Source organism: Heterodontus francisci, chromosome 9 (genome assembly GCF_036365525.1).
Source record: "Heterodontus francisci isolate sHetFra1 chromosome 9, sHetFra1.hap1, whole genome shotgun sequence".
In the NCBI taxonomy this organism is placed as follows: domain Eukaryota; kingdom Metazoa; phylum Chordata; class Chondrichthyes; order Heterodontiformes; family Heterodontidae; genus Heterodontus; species Heterodontus francisci.
The window spans coordinates 1605847-1627718 of NC_090379.1; the positions used below are offsets into that span (position 1 = coordinate 1605847).

The 21872-nt window shown below is 49.3% G+C and overlaps 1 protein-coding gene across 2 annotated transcripts in view; it reads left to right on the plus strand.

The window, feature by feature from the left end:
- erg28 (ergosterol biosynthesis 28 homolog) overlaps positions 1-21509 on the plus strand; it is a 59164-nt gene extending 37655 nt beyond the window's left edge. For both annotated transcript variants that reach the window (XM_068038427.1, XM_068038426.1), the window contains exons 3-5: positions 11916-12006; positions 19366-19484; positions 21161-21509. In XM_068038427.1, the coding sequence (XP_067894528.1) occupies positions 11916-12006; positions 19366-19484; positions 21161-21249 (299 nt within the window). In that variant the 3' untranslated portion in view covers positions 21250-21509. The remainder of the gene's footprint in view (positions 1-11915; positions 12007-19365; positions 19485-21160) is intronic.
- Positions 21510-21872: the final 363 nt, after the last annotated feature.

Genomic DNA, 21872 nt, shown 5'->3' on the forward strand with positions numbered 1-21872 from the left:
GGCCTCCCAGGGGAAAGCAGCAACAGCCAAGTTCGTGGCACCACGGATGGCTCTGCTGCACAGGAGGGGGTGAAAAAGAGTGGGAGAGCCATACTGATAGGGGATTCAATTGTAAAGGGAACAGACAGTCATTTCTGTGGCTGCAAACGAGACTCCAGGATGGTATGTTGCCTTCCTGGTGCTAGGGTCAATGTCTCTGAGCGGCTGCAGGACATTCTGAAGGGGGAGGGTCAACAGTCAGAGGTCGTGGAACACGTTGGTTCCAACGACATAGGTAGAAAGAGGGATGAGGTCCTGCAACAAGAATTTAGGGAGCTAAGTAGCAGATTAAAAAGCAGGACCTCAAAGGTTGTAATCTCTGGATTACTCCCAGTGCCACGTGCTAGTGAGTATAGGAATAGGAGGATAGAGCAGGTAATGCGTGGCTGAGGAGGTGGTGCAGGAGGGAGGGCTTTAGTTTCCTGGATCACTGGGTCTGTGTCTGGCAAAGGTGGAACCTGTCCAAGTTGGAGGGGTTGCACCTGAACCGAAATGGGACCGACATCCTTGCTGGGAGGTTTTCTAGTGCTGTTGGGGGATTTTAAACTAATTTGGCAGGGGGATGGGATACAGAGTGGAGGTACAGTAGTGGGTGATGCACAGTCAAATATAGAAGAGAAACTGAGTCAGTCTGGAAGGCAGAGCAAATATAGACCTGTTAAGGCACAAGTGAAAAATGCAAGGCTGGATTGCATCTATTTCAATGCAAGGTGTCTTATTAGTAAGGCAGATGAATTGAGGGCGATGAATAGCACATGGGATTATGATATTATTGCTATCACAGAGACATGGTTGAGGGAGGGGCAGGACTGGCAGCTCAATATTCCAGGGTATAGAATCTTCAGGCGTGACAGGGGTGGGTGTAAAAGAGGAGGTGGTATTGCACTGTTGATCGAGGAGTCAATTACTGCAGTAAGAAGGGATGATATATTAGAAGGTTCCTCAAATGAGGCCATATGGGTAGAACTTAAAAATAAAAAGGGGGCAATCACTTGGCTGGGAGTGTACTACAGGCCTCCAAACAGTCAGGGAGAGATAGAGGAGCAGATATGTCGGCAAATCTCAGGGAGCTGTAAAAATAATAGGGTAATAATAGTAGGGATTTCAGCTTCCCCAATATCAACTGAGAGAGTCTTAGTGCAAAAGGCTTAAAGGGGGCGGAATTTTTAAAATGCATACAGGAGAGCTTTCTGAGCCAGTATGTAGAAAGTCCTACAAGAGAAGGGGCAGTACTGGACCGAATCCTGGGGAATGAAGCCGGATATGGGGTGGGGGAACATTTCGGGGATAGTGACCATAACTCTGTAAGATTTAAGGTAGTTATGGAAAGGGACAAAGATGGACCAGAAATAAAGGTACTGAATTGGGGGAAGGCTGATTTCAATATGATAAAACAGGATCTGGCCAAAGTGGACTGGGAGCAGCTACTTGTAGGAAAGTCTACATCAGACCAGTGGGAGTCATTCAAAGAGGAAATAGTGAGAGTTCAGGGCCAACATGTACCCATTGAGGTGAAGAGTAGGACCAACAAGTCCAGGGAACCCTGGATGTCAAGGGATCTTGATTGGATCAGGAAAAAAAAGAAGGCTTCGACAGATTCAGAGGCATTAAAAGTGTAAGGGGGGGGGGGGGGTACTTTTTAAAAAAAAAAGTAATTAGGAGAGTGAAGAGGGGACATGAAAAAACATTGGCAGGCGAGAGAAAGGAAAATCCCAAGGCATTTTATAAGTATATTAAGGGCAAGAGGATAACCAGGGAAAGAGTAGGGCCCATTCGGGACCAAAGTGGCAATCTGTGTGTGGAGCCGGAGACATAGGTGAGGTTTTAAATGACGACTTTTCATCTGTGTTCTATGGAGAAGGACGATGTAGGTTTCGAGATCAGGGAGAAGGATTGTGATATACTTGAACATATTAGCATTGAAAGGGAGGAGGTATTAGTGGTTTTAGCGGGCTTAAAAGTGGATAAATCCCCAGGCCCAGATGAGATGTATCCCAGGTTGTTATGTGAGGCAAGGGAGGAGATAGCAGGGGATCTGACACAAATCTTCAAATCCTCTTTGGCCACAGGACAAGTACCAGAGGATTGGAGGGCAGCGAATGTGGTACCATTATTCAAGAAGGGTAGCAGGGATAAACCAGGTAATTACAGACTGGTGAGTCTAACATCAGTGGTTGGGAAACTATTGGAAAAAATTCTGAGTGACAGGGTTAATCTCCACTTGGAGAGGCAGGGATTATTCAGGGATAGTCAGCATGGCTTTGTCAGGGGGAGATCGTGTCTAACTAACTTGATTGAATGTTTCGAGGCGGTGACGAGATGTGTAAATGAGGGTTAAGCCCTCATGATGTAGTCTACATGGATTTCAGTAAAGCTTTTGATAAGGTCCCGCATGGGAGATTGGTTAAGAAGGTAAGAGCCCATGGGATCCAGGGTAATTTGGATCCAAAATTGGCTTAGTGGCAGGAGGCAGAGGGTAATGGTCAAGGGTTGTTTTTGCGAGTGGAAGTCTGTGACCAATGGTGTACTGCAGGGATCGGTGCTGGGTCCCTTGCTGTTTGTAGTATACATTAATGATTTAGACGTGAATACAGGAGGTATGATCAGTAAGTTCGCAGATGACACGAAAATTGGTGGTGTCATAAATAGTGAGGAGGAAAGCCTTAGATTACAGGACGATATAGATGGGCAGGTAAGATGGGTGGAGCAGTGGCAAATGGAATCTAATCCTGAACAGTATGAGGTGATGCATTTTGGGAGGACTAACAAGGCAAGGGAATATACAATGGATGGTCGGACCCTAGGAGGTACAGAAGGTCAGAGGGACCTTTGTGTACTTGTCCATAGATCACTGAAGGCAGCAGCACAGGTAGGTAAGGTGGTTAGGAGGGCATATGGGATACTTGCCTTTATTAGTCGAGGCATAGAATATAAGAGCAAGGAGGTTATGGTGGAGCTGTATAAAACGCTAGTTAGGCCACAGCTGGAGTACTGTGTACAGTTCTGGTCACCACACTATAGGAAGGATGTGATTGCACTGGAGAGGGTGCAGAGGAGATTCACCAGGATGTTGCCTGAGCTGGAGCATTTCAGCTATGAAGAGAGACTGAAAAGACTAGGGTTGTTTGTTTTCCTTGGAGCAGAGAAGGCTGAGGGGAGATATGATTGAGGTATACAAAATTATGAGGGGCATTGATCGGTTAGATAGGAAGAAACATTTTCCCTTCGCGGACGGGTCAATAACCAGGGGGCATAGATTTAGGGTAAGGGGCAGGAGGTTTAGGAGGGATTCGAGGAAAAATGCTTTCATCCAGAGGATGGTTGGAATGTGGAACACACTGCCTGAAGGGGTGGTAGAGGCAGGAACCCTCACAACATTTAAGAAGTATTTAGATGAGCACTTGAAATGCTATAGCATACAAGGCTACAGGCCAAGTGCTAGAAAATGGGATAAGAATTGTTAGGTGCTTGATGGCCGGCACAGACACGATGGGCCGAAGGGCCTGTTTCTGTGTTGTATAACTCTGACTCACTGCCAGTTCCCTCTGTTTGTGCAGACTCTCTAACTGTGCCATTAAGTATACATTACCTCTCCTTATCCTTTCTGCCAAAATGCATCACCTCATTCTTCCTGTATTAAATTCCGTCTGGTAGCTGTCTGCCCATTCTGCTAGCTTACCTATGTCCTGTTGTAGGTCGTTCATATCATCATCACTGTTTGCCACACTTCCAAGTGTGGTATCATAGACAAATTCTGGTATTTCATTCTGTATTCCATTATCTGCCATTTTTATATTTATGAAAAAAGCAATGATCGTAGCACTGAACCTTGGGGGAACACCACTGTACCATCTTCCAGTCTGAAAAACAACCATTTGCCATGACTAACCTTAAGCAAATTTTTTACCAATTTAACAGTGATCCTCCATTCCGTGAGCCTCAATTTTGTTAATCAGCCTTTTATATGGTACTTTGTTAAACACTTTCTTAAAATCCATATAGACAACATCCACTGCATTCCCCCTCTGTTACTTCATCAAAAAATTCAATTAGTGAAGCACGATTTGCATTTTACAACTCCATGTTGGCTACTCTTAATTAACTCGAACCTCCAAGTGCTTGCTGAAATTTTCCTTTGATTATTGTTTCTAAAACCTTACCACTGATGTCAAACTAACTGGCCTGTAGTTGCTAGGACTGTCCAGCATCCTTTCTTGAATAAGGGTGTCACATTTGCCACTCTGCAATCCTCTGGCACTTACCCTGTTTCTAGGGAAGATTGGAAGATTATGGCAAGCACTTGTGCTATCTCCACCCCCACTTCCCTTAGCAATCTGGAATGCTAGCTATCCAATTCAGGCGACGTAGCCACTCTAAGTAGAGCCAGCCTATTCAGTACACCCTACCTATCAGTTTTCACCCCATCTATTATCTCTACCAATTCCACTTCTGATATTTTATCAGCATCCTTTTCCATAGTAAACACTGCTGCAAAGTCTTATTCTAGCATTGCCTTGTGCCTCTAAGCAAATATTACACTCTTTGTCCCTAATAGGTCCCAACCCACCTCTTACTATTGTATTGCGATGGATAGAAAATTGGTTGGCAGACAGGAAACAAAGAGTGGGGATAAATGGGTCTTTTTCCGAAGGGTAGGCAGTGACTAGTGGGGTACCGCAGGGATTGGTGTTAGGACCCCAGTTATTCACAATATATATTAATGATGTAGATGAGGGAACTAAATGTAATGTATCCAAGTTTGCAGACGACACAAAGCTGTGTGGGAGGGTGAGTTGTGAGCGGCTTCAGGGTGATTTGGACAAGTTGAGTGAGTGGGCAAATGCATGGCAGATGCAGTATAATGTGGATAAATGTGAGGTTATCCACTTTGGTAGCAAAAACAAGAAGGCAGATTATTATCTGAATGGCTATAAACTGAGAGAGGGAAATATGCAGCGAGACCTGGGTGTTCTCGTACACCAGTCGCTAAAGGTAAGCATGCAGGTGCAACAGGCGGTAAAAAAGGCAAATGGTATGTTGGCCTTCATAGTGAGAGGATTCGAGTACAGGAGCAGGGATGTCTTACTGCAATTATACAGGGCCTTGGTGAGGCCACACCTGGAATATTGTGTGCAGTTTTGGTCTCCTTATCTGAGGAAGGATGTTCTTGCTATAGAAGGAGTGCAGCGACGGTTTACCAGACTGATTCCTGGGATGGTGGGACTGACGTATGAGGAGGGGTTGAGTCGGTTAGGATTATATTCGCTGGAGTTCAGAAGAGTGAGGGGGGATCTCATAGAAACCTATAAAATTCTGAGAAGACTTGGCAGGGTAGATGCAGGAAGGATGTTCCCGATGGTGGGGGAGTCCAGAACCGGGGCTCACAATCTAAGGATACAGGGTAAACCTTTCAGGACTGAGATGAGGAGAAATTTCTTCACCCAGACAGTGGTGAACCTGTGGAATTCGCTACCACAGAAAGCAGTTGAGGCCAAAACATTGTATGTTTCCAAGAAGGAGTTAGATATCGCTCTTGGGTCTAAAGGGATCAAAGGATATGGGGGGAAAGCGGGAGCAGGTTACTGAGTTGGATGATCAGCCATGATCATAATGAATGGCAGAGCAGGCTCGAAGGGCCGAATGGCCTACTACTGCTCCTATTTTCTATGTTTCTATTCCTACCTGTTTACTATTCACATGCCAGTAGAAGATTTTTGGGCTCCCTTTTATGTTAACTGCCATTCTATTCTCATATTCTCTAAGTGCCTCATCATGTAAGGAGCCCTGGCTTTGATCCCCTGCCTTTCTCTCTCGTTGGAATGTATTTAGTGTGTACCTGAAACATCTTTTCCTTAAAGATCATTGTTCCATTTTACCCTGGCTAGATCCCTTCTCATCCCATTGAAGTTAGCCCTCTTCTGATTTAGAAGCTCTACTTTTAGATTCTCCATTACTAATCTAGTAAGGGGGGGGGGGGGGGGGGGGGGGAGACTGTGGCTTGATGGTAATTTCACTGAACTAGTAGTCCAGAGGCCCAGGCTAATGCTCTAGGAACACCAGATTAAATCTCACCATAGCAGTTGGTGGAATTTAAATCCAATGAATTAATAAATTCAATGAATTAATAAAAATCTGGAATTGAAAGATAGTTTCACGGCACCATTACGGAGACTATCATTGATTGTCATAAAAACCCATCTGGTTCACTAATGTCCTTTAGGGAAGCAAATCTGCCGTCCTTACCTGGTCTGGCCTACATATGACTCCAGACCCACAGCAATATGGTTCACTCAACTTGCCTGTGAAATGGCCTAACAAGCCACTCAGTTGTCAAGGAAAATTAGAGAGGGGCAACAAATGCTGGGCTTGCCATCATTGCTCACTTCCCATGAAAGAATAAAAAAAATCTTAATATTTATTCATTCGGGGGATGTGGGTGTCACTGGCCATGCCAGCATTTATTGCCCATCCCTAATTGCCCTTGAGAAGGTGTTGGTGAGCTGCCTTTTTGAAGGTGCTGTCGAAGGAGCCTTGGTGAGTTGCTGCAGTGCAGCTTGTAGATGGTTTACACTGCTGCCACTGTGCATCGGTGGTAGAGGAGTGAATGTTGAAGGTGATGGATGGGGTGCCAATCAATCTAAACTTTATGATCTGATCATTCTCGCCTTAGTGTTCTCCCACAGATACTTGGTTCACTTGGCCCACCTCATTCCCCAGCACCAGATCCAGCAATGCCTCCTTCCTAGTTGGACCAAGAACAAACTAGACAAGGAAGCTCTCCTAAACACGTTTCAAAAATTCCTCCCCTCCTTACTCTTTACTCTAACCTTATTCCAATCGAAATTTGGGGAATTTAAGTCCCCCAATATCACCACTCTATAGTTCTTGCACATCTCTCTGATTTCCCTGCAGATTTGCTTCTCTATCTCCCTCTCACTATCTGGAGGCCCAGACAATACCCCTAATAATCTGATCATACCAGCAATGTCTCTTTTCTAGTTGAGCTGACACTGATCAAAGAAGTTCTCCTGAACACATTTCAGAAATTCTTCTCCCTCCTTACCCTTCACTCTAATGTTATCCCAATCGATATTTGGGTAATTAAAGTCCTCCAATATCATCACTCTAAAGTTCTTGCACATCTCTGTGATTTCCCTCTATATTTGCTTCCCCACCCCTCTCTCTCACTCACCATTTGGAGGCCTATAAGAATACCACAGTAGCATGATAATACCCTTTTCTTGCTTCCCAACTCTAATCAAATGGTTCTGATAGAAGATCACAGACCTGAAATGTTAACTTTGCTCCACAGATGCTGGGCTTGCTGAGTATTCCCAGCACTTTCTGTTTTTATTTCAGGTTTCCAGCATCCGCAGTATTTTGCTAACCAAATGGATTGCCCACTCAAGGACTTCCCTCTTCCCAACACCACAATGTCCATCTACTCTAACCAGTACCATTTCCGTTTTTTCTTTTCCTAGCTTTTCAGAACATTTTATATCCATGAACTCTCTAACAAGTATACCGTTTTGGATACTGTTGGGGGGGATGGCCTATCAGGGGAAAACAGCAGCAGCCAGAGCAGTGGCACCACGGCTGGCACTGTTCAGCAGGGAGGGGCAAAGCGCAGAAGCGCAATAGTTATAGGGGACTCTATAGTCAGGGGCACAGATAGGCGCTTCTGTGGACGTGAAAGAGACACCAGGATGGTATGTTGCCTCCCTGGTGCCAGGGTCAAGGATGTCTCTAAACAGACAGGGGGCATTCTGAAGGGGGAGGGTGAACAGCCAGAGGTTGTGGTACACATCGGTACCAAAGACATAGGCAGGAAGAGTGATGAGGTCCTGCAGGGGAAGTTTAGGGAGTTAGGTAGAAAGTTATAAAAAAACAGGACCTCTAGGGTTGTAATCTCAGGATTACTCCCTGTGCCACGTGCCAGTGAAGCTAGAAATAGGAAGCTAGTGCAGCTAAACACGTGGCTGAACAGCTGGTGTAGAAGGGAAGGTTTCAGATATCTGGACCATTGGGCTCTCTTCAGGGACAGATGGGACCTGTACAAGAAGGACGGGTTGCATCTAAACTGGAGGGGCACAAATATCCTGGCTGTGAGGGTTGCTAGCGTCACTCGGGAGGGTTTAAACTAGTGTGGCAGGGGGGTGGGAACCAGAGCAGTAGGACAGCAAGTGAAATAAATGAAGGGGAACTAGTAAATAAGGCCAGTAAGACTAAGAGGAAGAGCAGGCAGGGAGATGTTGCGGAGCACAGTGGGACTGGTGGTCTGAAGTACATTTGTTTCAATGCAAGAAGTATAACAGGTAAGGCAGATGAACTTGGAGCTTGGATTAGTACTTGGAACTATAATGGTGTTGCTATTACAGAGACTTGGTTGAGGAAAGGACAGGATTGGCAGCTAAATGTTCCAGGATTTAGAAGCTTCAGGCGGGATAGAGGGGGATGTAAAAGGGGTGGGGGTGTTGCATTACTGGTTAAGGAGAATATCACAGCTGTACTGCGGGAGGACACCTTGGAGGGGTCATGCAGCGAGGCAATATGGGTGGAGCTCAGGAATAGGAAGGGTGCAGTCACGATGTTGGGGGTTTACTACAGGCCTCCCAACAGCCAGCGGGAGGTAGAGGAGCAGATATGTAGACAGATTTTGGAAAGATGTAAAGGTAACAGGGTTGTAGTGGTGGGTGATTTTAACTTCCCCAATATTGACTGGGACTCACTTAATGCTAGGGGCTTGGATGGGGCAGAATTTGTAAGGAGCATCCAGGAGGGCTTCTTGAAACAATATGTAGATAGTCCAACTAGGGATGGGGCCGTACTGGACCTGGTATTGGGGAATGAGCCCGGCCAGGTGGTCGAAGTTTCAGTGGGGGAGCATTTCGGGAACAGTGACCATAATTCCATAAGTTTTAAGGTACTTGTGGATAAGGATAAGAGTAGTCCTCGGGTGAAGGTGCTAAATTGGGGGAAGGCTAATTATAACGATATTAGGCAGGAACTGAAGAATTTAGATTGGGGGCGGGTGTTTGAGGGTAAATCAACATCTGACATTTGGGAGTCTTTCAAACATCAGTCGATTAGAATCCAGGACCAGCATGTTCCTGTGAGGAAGGAGGATAAGTTTGGCAAGTTTCGGGAACCTTGGATAACGCGGGATATTGTGATCCCCGTTAAAAAGAAAAAGGAAGCATTTGTAAGGGCTGGAAGGCTAGGAACAGACGAATCCCTTGAGGAATATAAAGACAGTCGGAAGGAACTTAAGCAAGGAGTCAGGAGGGCTAAAAGGGGTTATGAGAAGTCATTGGCAAACAGGATTAAGGAAAATCCCAAGGCTTTTTATACGTATATAAAGAGCAAGAGGGTAACCAGGGAAAGGGTTGGCCCACTCAAGGACAGAGAAGGGAATCTATGTGTGGAGCTAGAGGAAATGGGCGAGGTACTAAATGAGTACTTTGCATCAGTATTCACCAAGGAGAAGGACTTGGTGGATGATGAGCCTAGGAAAGGGAGTGTAGATAGTCTCAGTCATCTCATTATCAAAAAGGATGAGGTGTTGGGTGTCTTGCAAAGCATTAAGGTCGATAAGTCCCCAGGGCCTGATGGGATCTACCCCAGAATACTGAGGGAGGCAAGGGAAGAAATTGCTGGGGCCTTGACAGAAATCTTTGCATCCTCATTGGCTGCAGGTGAGGTCCCAGAGGACTGGAGAATAGCCAATGTTGTTCCTTTGTTTAAGAAGGGTAGCAAGGATAATCCAGGAAATTATAGGCCGGTGAGCCTTACGTCAGTGGTAGAGAAATTATTAGAGAGGATCATTCGGGACAGGATTTACTCCCATTTGAAAACAAATGGACTTATTAGCGGGAGGCAGAATGGTTTTGTGAAGGGGAGGTTATGTCTCTCTAATTTGATTGAGTTTTTTGAGGAGGTGACGAAGATGATTGATGAAGGAAGGGCAGTGGATGTTATCTATGTGGACTTCAGTAAAGCCTTTGACAAGGTCCCTCATGGCAGACTGATACAAAAGGTGAAGTCAGAGGGGAGCTGGCAAGATGAATACAGAACTGGCTCTGTCATAGAAGACAGAGTGTAGCAGTGGAAGGGTGCTTTTCTGAATGGAGGGATGTGACTCGTGGTGTTCCGCAGGGATCAGTGCTGGGACCTTTGCTGTTTGTAGTATATATAAATGATTTGGAGGAAAATGTAGCTGGTCTGATTAGTAAGTTTGCGGACGGCACAAAGGTTGGAGGAGTTGCGGACAGTGATGAGGATTGTCAGAGGATACAGCAGGATATAGATCGGTTGGAGACTTGGGTGGAGAAATGGCAGATGGAGTTTAATTCGGACAAATGTGAGGTAATGCATTTTGGAAGGTCTAATGCAGGTGGGAAGTATACAGTAAATGGCAGAACCCTTAGGAGTATTGACAGGTCCACAGGTCACTGAAAGTGGCAACGCAGGTGGATAAGGTAGTCAAGGAGGCATACGGCATGCTTGCCTTCATCGGTCGGGGCATAGTGTATAAATATCGGCAAGTCATGCTGCAGCTGCACAGAACTTTAGTTAGGCCACACTTAGAATATTGCGTGCAATTCTGGTCGCCACACTACCAGAAGGACGTGGAGGCTTTGGAGAGGGTACAGAAGAGGTTTTCCAGGATGTTGCCTGGTCTGGAGGGCATTAGCTATGAGGAGAGGTTGGATAAACTCTGATTGTTTTCACTGGAATGACGGAGGTGGAGGGGCGACATGATAGAGGTTTACAAAGTTATGAGCGGCATGGACAGAGTGGATAGTCAGAAGCTTTTTCCCAGGGTGAAAGAGTCAGTTACTAGGGGACATAGGTTTAAGGTGAGAGGGGCAAAGTTTAGAGGGGATGTGCAAGGCAAGTTCTTTACACAGAGGGTGGTGAGTGCCTGGAACTTGCTGCCTGGGGAGGGGGTGGAAGCAGGTACGATAGCGACGTTTCAGAGGCATCTTGACAAATACATGAATAGGAAGGGAATAGAGATCCCCGGAAGTGCAGAAGGTTTTAGTTTAGGCAGGCATCAAGATCGGCGCAGGCTTGGAGGGCCGAATGGCCTGTTCCTGTGCTGTACTGTTCTTTGTTGAATATTGTGCCCAGACCTCATTATTTTTAAACTACGCTTGCATTATTGCCACTACATCATATTCCCACATGGCTATTTGTGTTTGTAGCTCACCGATCTTATTCACTACACTTTGTGCACTTGCGTACATGAATTGTAAACCTGCCTTTGTATTCCTTGTTGTCCTTTATTAGTCTTTTCCTAATATGGTACTACTTTCTTCTTTTGAACTATCCAACACTCTCCCAATGTTATGCACCGTATTCTTCTTGACTACTTCTATATGCTGGTGTCCACCCCCCCTGCTGAATTAATTTAAACCCTCCTCAACCACACGAGTGCACCTCCCCATGAGCACCTTGGTCCCAGTCCTGTTGAGGTGTCTCCTGGCCCAGAGCTGGTCCCAATGCCCCAATAATTTGAAGCCCTCCCTCCTGCACCATGCCTCAAGCCACCTCTCTTCCTATTTCTAATCTCGCTGGCATGTGGCACTGGGAGTAATCCAGAGATGACCACCTTTGAGGTCCTACTTTTTAACTTCTTCCCTTGTTCCTGAGAGTCTGATGACAGGACCCTTGATACCTGCTCTCTCTGTTGTTGGTTCCAACGTGTACCACAATTTCTGGCTCACTTCCTTTCCCCTGCATAATGGTCTGCACCCTCTCCATGATGTCCTTTACCCTGACCATGACTCTTACAGAAACGCCTGTTTTTGAAATGTTTTACGCTTGACCTTATTTGCAGCTGGTGGTTGTATTTTGCTTTTGTTTCTGTGCAGTTAATGGTCTCCAGGCGAGGACATTTGGGATCTGGACTCTGCTGTCTTCCATCATTCGGTGTACGTGTGCGGTGGATATTCACAACAGAACGTAGGTAACTGTGGAACTGTAAAAAATCATAGAGAGAGCTGTACTCTAAGCCGTGCTGTACCTGCTCTGAGAGTGTTTGATGGGACAGTGTGGAGGGAGCTTTACTCTATTTCGAACCCCGTTTTTTTTGTGTAGGGGGAGCTTTATTCTGTATCTATCCCATTTTGTATTCGAAGGTGGCTTTTATACCCCAGGCCCCTCTTATGAATTTTATGTCAAGGGGGCCTTTATACTTTTAAAAACAAACTATTAAAATGAATAAATAAAACAAAACTTAAATTAAAACTCCATTTTCGGAATTGATGATGCACTCCGACCTCTGCGGTGCCCACTTGTCACGGAAGGCCTCAAGCGTACCAGCGGACACCGCATGCTCCTTCTCCAGGGACACCTGGGAGCGATCGTAACCACTGAAGAGGGGCAGGCAATCAGGGCAGACGGACCCCCCGACGGCCCGCAGCCTGGACCTGTGAATTGCCACCTTGGCCAGGTCCAGGAGCAGACCGACAAGGAGCGTCTCCTCCTAGCCATCGCCCCTCCGCACCGGGTACCCGAAGATCAGGAGCATGGGGCTGAATATGAGGAGCAGCCCCTTTAAATATGCAAACAAGGGCTGCAACCTCACACATACGTGGAACATGGACTTGTCCAGGCCGCAGATATTACAGGCGGCCTGGGAGTCTGTGAAACTGCTTAAAAGTCTATTGCACAGGACTGCCGTGTGCAGCACCCTCCACCCCAGGTTCCTGATGTAAAGGGGGAGGACTCCCGCGTAGAAAGACCTCCACTGGGGTTTCCTTTTGCCACCAGATGACAACACGGACCGCCAGGGCATGTCTGGCTTGCTGATGAGGGCGAGGAAGTGGAGAGTGCAGGAGCAGCCCGTACAGGAAACCCCTCTGCGGCATGTGCAATGGCACAGAGGGCATTTCCGAGAGGCGGCTCGGGTTGTGCGGGACTGGCTCCCAAGGAGGGTTTCGGGGCCTGGGTCCGAGGAGCAGTTGCGGCCGACCAGGGGAGCGTCCTGACTGGAGGTGACAGTGTTCCAGACTCTGACTAGATCCCGGTAAAAGACAGGCAACTCCCTCAGAGAGGCATGGCTGATGTTCTCCGCCGGGAGCTATGTGTCGTCTTGAAGGCAGTGACACTGGCGGAAAAAATACGTCGCCAGCGCACATCATCTGGGAGGACGCTCGACGTACAGGTATCTCTGCAGGGTCCGAAGGCGGAGAGTCACAGCCTGGGTGCGGACGCACACCAGCAAATGACTGCCCTCCTCAATCAGGAGACTCGGGACCGCGGCAGAGACTGAGTGTTTCCTCTTGCCCCAGAAGAAATCGAGCTTCTTTTGGATCTTGGTGGCGAATGCAGGGGGCGGGGCCAAAGTGACCAACCAGTACCACAGCATCGAGGCCACCAGTTGGTGTATGACGAGCGTTCGGCCACTGTAGGAAAGGACTCGGAGCAGTCCTGTCCAGCGCCCCAGCCGAGTGGTGACTTTTGCCTCCAACTCCTGCCAGTTTGCCAGCCAGGCTTCCTCAATGGGATAAAGTGGACTCCCAGATAGAGGAAGTGCGTGGTGCTCCATGCAAAAGGTCAACTCCGGCAGGGTGTCCACCCGCTACTGACCCGCCAGGCGTCCAAAACATTTCTCCCAGTTGATCCTCACGGAGGACATGGCAGTAAAGGTCTGCTGGAAGTCATTGGGATCTGAGATTGCAAGGAGCACGTCATCGGCGTAAACCAAGAGGACACCCAGCATGGCCAGTCCACGCAGAGCCAAACCCATTAACCTCCTGCGAAGCAGGCACAGGAATGGCTCCACACAGATGATGTACAATTGGCCGGACATGGGACATCCCTGATGCACTCCTCTCCCAATGCAAAGGAGTGCCGTCAAGGACCCGTTAACTTTGACCAGACACTCTGCGGCAGCGTATAAAAGTCGTACCCAGGCCACAAAATGCGACCCGAGTCCGAATGCGCGCAGAGTCCCGAAAAGGTATTTGTGATCTACCCTGTCGAACGCCTTCTCCTGATCGAGGGAAAGGTGACCAACTGACCGGTCCTCTGGGAAAGATGGATCAGGTCCCGGACAAGGTGGATGTTGTCCTGGATGGACCGGTCCGGGACCGTGTAGGACTGGTCGGGGTGGATCATGTGGGCCAGCACGGAGCCCAGCCAAAGATCTTATAATCCGTACTGAGGAGGGAGACCAGACGCCAGTTCTTAAGCAAGTGGAGATCGCCTCTCTTAGGCAAAGGGACGATGATCACCCTGCGCCATGAGAAGGGCATTTCCCCGGTCGCCAGGCTTTCCCCAAGTAGCCGTGCGTAATTGTCCCCCCAGGACGTTCCAGAATGCCCTTAGGAACTCCATGTTCAGCCCGTCCAGCCCCGGGGATTTGCAACTCGAGAGCTGGTGGAGGGCACTGGTCAGCTCCGCCAACGTGAGCGGAGCCTCCAATCCTTCGGCGCCCTCCGGGCTGACCTGCGGCAGGTCCTCCCACAAAACTCTGTGCGTGTCCTCGCTGGACGGATCCGGAGAGAACAACGCACTGTAATAAGTACGGACCAGGAGGCCCATTCCCTCCGGATCTGTGATGGAGGATCCGTCGTCGGCCAGCAGCTCAAACATCTGCTTACGGACCCCCCGCCATTTTTCCAACGAGTAGAAGAAGGGTGAGGCGCGGTCCAAATCTTCCAGGATCTGGATCCGCGTCCTCACGTATGTGCCTTGGGACCCTATGAGCTGCAGGTCCCTCAGTGTGCCCTCCTTCTCTTTGTACGCTTGCCACAGGGCCGTGTCCACGACAGCATGCCCAAGGCGGGACTCCAAGTCGAGCACCTCCCCCTCTAGGCGCACGATCCCGGCTTCCCGCCTCTTGGTCGATCCCTTCGCATACTCCTGACAGAAGACGCGGATGTGAGTCTTTCCCACATCCCGCCATAGCCTCAAGGAGGGGAAGCCCCCCCTGTTTCCTTCTCTAATTGGCCCAGAATCGATGGAACAAGTCCTGGAATTGCTCGTCCTCCAGCAGCCAGTTGTTAAAGTACCAGTACGCGGACCCCGCCCGCCTGTGGAGTGAACTCCGCCCACACCAAGTGGTGGTCCTAGCACGGCACCAGCCGCATTGAGGCCGCCGAGATGCGGACGATGTACACCTGCGAAATGTAGAGGCCTTCGATTTGGGACTCCTCCGTCAGCCCTCCATGTGAAGGCGCTGGAGTCGGGATGGAGATTCCGCCAGACGTCCACCAAGTTGAGGGAGCTGATCAGTTCCCTCAACTTCTCCACCGATGTTTGGCCGCGCTGGGGACCAGAGCGATCCCCCACCTTGAGGGTGCAGTTGAAATCCCCCCCGAGAATGATGCACTCGCCGCTATCGATGGAGCTCAAGAGAGCGGACACTTTTTCAAAGAAGTGCGCTTGTAGTGCGCCGGACCTGGGCGCGTGCACGTTCACAAAGTGGAGTGGCACACTACCCAGGTGAACGGTGAGGTGGAACAAGCGGCCCGGCGCAAGCTCCTTGTCCCTCCAAGATCTCCGGCTGAAAAGTTGGGTCCAACAAGATGCACTTCAGTAGAAATAGGGGTGAGGTGACTCACGTTGACCCCACCCTGCCACTCCAGGAACCAGGTGGCTTCGTCTCCCGGAACGGTGTGGGTTTCCTGCAGAAAGCTCACTGCGTATCTCCCTTCCCTGAGGACTGAGAGATTGTGAAATCTGCGGTGATACCTCCTGCTGCCGTTGTTGTTGAGGTTGGCTATGGTTATCTTCATGTCAAAAGTACTTAGAAACCCGTCACCAACACTTCACTGTGAGGAGGGAGCGGAAGTGCACCTGGCCTTCCACTCCCCCAGCAACCCATTGAGGAACACATTAAATTGGCGCCTCTCAACCAGTTTCACGCCTGCGCCCTTCCCTGCTTTCTTGAGGGCGGCACGGATGGACTTGATGATCAGCTTCAGATTCGACCAACAGCCGAGGGCCAGCTGAACTTAATTGCAGCAACCCCTGCATGCCGCAAGAAAGTCCCGGAGTTCTGCGGTGGGGATGGGAGGAGACTCGGTGGGAGGCACGAGGGATTCCACTGCCTCACTGGTGATGGATTCAAGGTCGTCCTCCGTGCCCCACATAGAGTTCCCATCCTCCTCTGGGTCGTCACCGCCAGTGGATGACACATCCACTACACACTGTGGGGCCGACGTCCCGGCCGCGTCAGCTGGTCCCTCCTCTGTCACGATCCCACCCCCAGGATCGATGGCGGCGTCCTCCTCTCTGGATTCTACTGTGGAACTGGAGCCCATGGGCGCCAGTGGTTCAGGACCCCCCTCCACCTCTGTCCCAGGACGATAAGCGGTCCAGGGGAGACGGAAGTTCCCGACTCCGGAAATTCAGCCGGAGCTGAGACCGGAGGAGGAGAGAGGAGGTCATCTCTCGGCCTGCCAGCACCCACAGACCCAGCAAACGGGGCAGCATTTTCAACTATAACTGGGTCGGGTACATCATGGTCAGGTGTGGATTTTGGCTGGGAAGGCCGACTCTTTGCGGCCTCACCCTCCCCTCCATTCAGGACACCCGACCCAGTGACAGATGGGAAGGCTTCACCAGGAGCTCCCCTACCACAAGCTGGGCTCCAATTGCTCCTTCAGGAGGGGCCTCATTGTACAGGGGTCTCCCCCTCCCCTCATCCTGAGGGGTAGGGAGCTCCTGCCCGGACTTTACAGCCTTGATGGAGGTGGCGGCAGGGGGAACCTGGGGACCTGAACCAGGAGTCAGCTGCCCTCCAACAGATGCATCCTGCACCTTAGGGCCCTGTGTTACCTCTGTGGAGGGGTGCCTTCTCTTTTTCTCACTAGGGCGCATAGGCTCAGAGACCTCCATGTCATCAGAGGCCTCTGCCTCCGCACCCTCCTTTTGTTTGGTTACCCGGGCCTGAGCCCAGCCCTGGGGAAGTGGGTTCCCTGTGATCGGGTCTTGGGCTGAGCTCAGGCTCGGGTTGTGTCATGGTGTCCAGGAGTCGCGCCTCTCTCTGTGTTTAATTTTTCTCCACATCTTACACTCGGACGGGCATTCCCCTCCCTGCTGGAGGCTGGGAAAACCACGGCCTCCGGAACTGACTGACTGGTGTCTGTTGGCGGTGTAGGGGAGTGGGAGAAGGTGCAGCGGCGCCACCCTGGGCCACCGAAGTGGAGTTGGCGGCCGGGAGGTTGGAGCAGTTCTTACGAGCGTGCCCCACTCCCTTGCAGGCATGGCACTGCGCCCTGTCCATGGTCCAGAAGACGCGGTAGGCCGCCTCCTGGAACTCAACATTAAATTGGCGCTCCTATAACTCCTCCCGCGCCAGCTGCATAAATAGCTGGCGGCGTAAGGAGTAGACTGGGGTGATCCCTGACCTCCCCTCCCCCCAAATGGTGCAGGTGGGGGAGGAGGAGCTCACTGGGAATGAAAGGCAGGACGTTTGACAACATTATCCACTGTGCAGTTGCCCCCAGCGTGTCCACTGGCAGGAAGGTCCCCCCAACTGTGAGCCCCTTACTCAGGGCCAGACACTCTGCTGGCTTGGTCTTCAGGAAGAACACAGCCTTTTCGTACATCTTTGACGCTGCCACAATGGTCGAGCGGCTGACAACCTCGGCCATTGCCTTAACATTGCCTTATGGGCGGCACAGTGGCGCAGTGGTTAGCACCGCAGCCTCACAGCTCTAGCGACCCGGGTTCAGTTCCGGGTCCTGTCTGTGTGGAGTTTGCAAGTTCTCCCTGTGTCTGCGTGGGTTTCCTCCGGGTGCTCCGGTTTCCTCCCACATGCCAAAGGCTTGCAAGTTGATAGGTAAATTGGCCTTTATAAATTGCCCCTAGTATAGGTAGGTGGTAGGGAAATATAGGGACAGGTGGGGATGTGGTAGAAATATGGAATTAGTGTAGGATTAGTATAAAATGGGTGGTTGATGGTCGGCACAGACTCGGTGGGCCGAAGGGCCTGTTTCAGTGCTGTATCTCTAAATAAATAAAAAAATAAATAACACATGTCTCGATAGTCATGGTCGGATGGGTGTAACTTTTCACCCCATGTTTTGATGTCAAGATTTAAAATGGTGACGGGGATACAGGAGCGGCTGCAGCTGCTACGGCAGCATAGGAAGGCCTTGCCACCGGAGGGGACTGTGAAGCCATGGGGTAGATGAGTCACACCCACCATTGAGTAAAAAGAGAGTTTGAGACAAAGGAGAAAAAAAAAGAATAATAAGAACAAATAGTCCCAAAAATACTTTGCTGGGGGCTTATCACAGGGGAGAGGGACTGAAGGAGAGGAAGGCCAGGAGGTGTCCATCTCTTTGCAGATCTTATTTTCAGGCTGTCCTTTCGCTGGTCTTCTAGTTGGTGGTGGGAGGGGGTGGGGGTGTGATGTCTTCAACTGGGCAGCTCCAGCTATCCCAGGCTAGGTCATTGGGGTGGTGAGGGAGCTCTTATTCAATGCTGTTAAACACAGGAGCTCCTTGTTTAAACAAAACAGTCCCACCCAAGGTCTTCAGGTATTTTCTTTCCCCCTCCCATAACAATCAAAGGGCTTCAAAAAGCCAAACTCACAAGAGCTGTCAGTTCTTTGGCCTTCTGTTTTGTAGACCGGGATAGATGGAAAAACCCTGCTTAAAGTCTCAGCCTTCCTCTTGCAGCAATCATTCAGCCTCCAACTCCCAGTCTACAATCAGCAGTTAGCTGAGACTCGTGCACCCAGCAGTCAGTGGTCCCAATCAGGCAGCAGTCGGCCCCAGTTTTTTTTTTTTACTCTGTATCTAACCCATTTTTTATTTATTAAAGTGGCGTTTATACCCCAGGCCCCTTTTATTCATTTTAGGTCGAAGGGTCCTTAATTCCTCAGGCTCCCCTTATATACATTTTATAAAATAACTTTATTAAACAGATAAATAAAACTAATCTCAAATTAAAATGCCATTTTGGGCATCAATTATGCACTCCAGCTCCTGCGGTGCCCACCGGTCGCGGAAGGCCTCAAGCGAATCGCCGGACGCCACATGCTGCTTCTCCAGGGACACCTGGGCGTGAATGTAACCTCGGAAGAGGGGCAGGCATTAGGGTGGACAGACCTCCTGATGGCCTGCAGCCTGGACCTGTGAATTGCCACTTTGGCCAGCCCCAGGGTATCTAACCCCATGGTGTACCTGCCCTGGGAGTGTTTGATGGGACAATGCTGTACTCTATCTAACGCATGATATATCTGCTCTGAGAATGTTTGAATAGGATGCATTGAATCTTTGACTTAGGGAGGGGGAGGGGGGTGGGGGGGGAGCGCACAGTGACCATTGGGCTGCTGATTATTTTTTTTTGTTCCCATAGGTTGTACCACATTACTCTCTGGACCTTTATTCTGGCTTTTGGTCACTTCTTGTCAGAGTCATTCATTTATCACACAGCGCCCATCACAATAGGCGTCATGGCACCCCTGTTAGTGGCTAGTAAGTAGAACGTGTTCAGACACAAGGGTAGTCTATTTTAAGGGATATTTATAATTGGTAACCTGAGCTTATATGATGAGGTCAGGATGCCACTGTCTGTGGGGATTCAGCAACCCATTTACTGGCATTGAGATTATGGAAGTAGATGTTAGTTCTTGCACATGTTAGTCACAAAACTTCACCATTATCCAAATCAATCAAGTATACAACAGAAACTGCTCGACCTTTTAATCAACTACATTTTTTATCAACAAAGTGATTCTTGACAATGCAGCAGCCTGTTGACGTCATCAGAGTGCGCCAAGTTGCACACATGCGCAGCTGCATCTTGCCAGGACTAAGTGGCGTGTGTGCAGGATGACGTCACCGCGCAGCACTGACGTCATCGCGTATCTGCGCCCGGTCCACCTTTGCGCATGTGCGATACAGCGTCATTGGGTATCCAGTCCCTCACTCGGCTGGAGAGAGTGGCTGAATGGGAGGCTTTGAAGCTGGAGCTCTGCCACCTTGCTCCAGACCTCGCTGTTCCCTCCCACTCCCCCGGCCGATTGTTCCTCGCTTCGCGCCACCCCACTCTCCGGCTGCCCGTCCCCCGCTTTCCCGCCCCCTGCCCGTCCAGCTCCATGCCGTGCCGCTTCCCTCCTCTTGGCCACTCGCTCCTATGTCGCCCCGTCATCCCTTGCTTCTTTGGGTGGCGCATTGAGACTAATCAAATGTGGGAGCAAATGGCTGAGAGGAGGGAAACGGCACAGCATGGAGTGAGCGGCTGGAGCAGGTGGTGGGGGAGAGCGGGATGCCGAGGAGAAGGGAACAATTGGGCAGGGCAGTCGGGGAGCAGCGAGGTCTGGAGCAAGCGGCTGAGGGGCGGAAGCAGCCAGTGGGGAGGGGGGAGTGTGGCCGTTAGGGCGGGAGCGAGAGGCTGCGTTCGGGTGAAATCAGTCCTGGTCAGTCATACAAACGAATCCCAATAACGAATTGGCAGCACATTTTATACTCTGCCTGATTTTTCTATCCATCCATCAGGGTGCCAATTCACTATCTTCCAATGGAAATTCAATCATAAAATTCCTTTTGTATTTAATAGGATTACTGGAATATTAAATGGATCTGAGGATTACAGTTAGTATCCTATAACTATACAGTAGCATATTACTGGGCTTCCATCCAACTTAATGTAAGATTAGTTTGCTAGAACGATCTAGCCATAAGCATTTCCTCTGATAAATTGAGCAGCGCCATCTTTAATCCTGGCAGTTGCCTGAATGTCGCAGACACTGACGTTTCAGTGGAAGAGGCTGCATTTGCGCTTGTGCAAGTACTGCACCACCTAGTGGTTGTGTTGTCAGCAAATGCAGCCTTTTATCAATGGCCCTTGAGCTCTGGAATTTTCCAAGACACACACTATCCTGACTTGGAAGTATATTGCGTTTTTTTCACTGTGACTGGGTCAAAATCCTGGAACTCACCCCCTAACAGCACTGTGGGTCTACCCACACCACATAGACTGCATGGAAGGCAGCTCACTACCACCTTTTCAAGGGCAATTAGGAATGGGCAATAAATGCTGGCCTAGCCAGTGATGCCCATATCCCTTGAACAAAGGAATGTCTTTGTATTACCTGTTGTCCTGCATTTGTTGCATTTCCTTTCACTGACTTTTCCCCCTCTGTCCTGAGGTTTCACTATCCTGGGAATGCTGGTTGGATTTCAGTACATGGAGGATCCCCAGGAAGTGACTTCCATTCGACTAAAGAAGAGGATCTAAAGTCTCCCCTGATGGGCTGACCGATCACAGTTATGAAATATGGACCAGATCAAGTTGAAAGGCGATCCCATCCCTGCTGTACATCTGACCCGTTAACTTGGGCACTCTCTGCACTGCACTTGCATCAATTTTATTCCTCTACATAACGGTAACTAAAAGTAAATCATTGGCTGTAAAGTGCTTTGGGATGTCCTGAAGTCAGGAAAGGTGCTGTAGAAATGGGAGTCTTTTTTTCCATCACTAAATTTTCATTGTGAAAATATGCTGTTTGTAACAATTTCTACTTTAGTATCACCTATCCACTGTGTGAAAAACATTCAAGTCTGTAATAATTCACAGTTGTGTTTTTGTTGATGCTGTAACCCCTGACTGGGGTCTGATGTGAGGGATCCCAGGCTGGATTTAGCTGCAGTGCTATCTGCAATTTCTTGGTGCAGTTATGTAGTATTAGGCTCAAATGTGATGTTTCCTATAACTGAATAACAGGCTGATGCTCAGTCTTGATACAGACATGAAGAAAGGCTCTTGGGTTAATTACAGAGTGGCTTTAACTGTACCTCAGTGAGAGTCAGCACCTTCGGGAGAGAAAGGGACCCGTTCCCCGGTGAGAGTCCCTAATATGA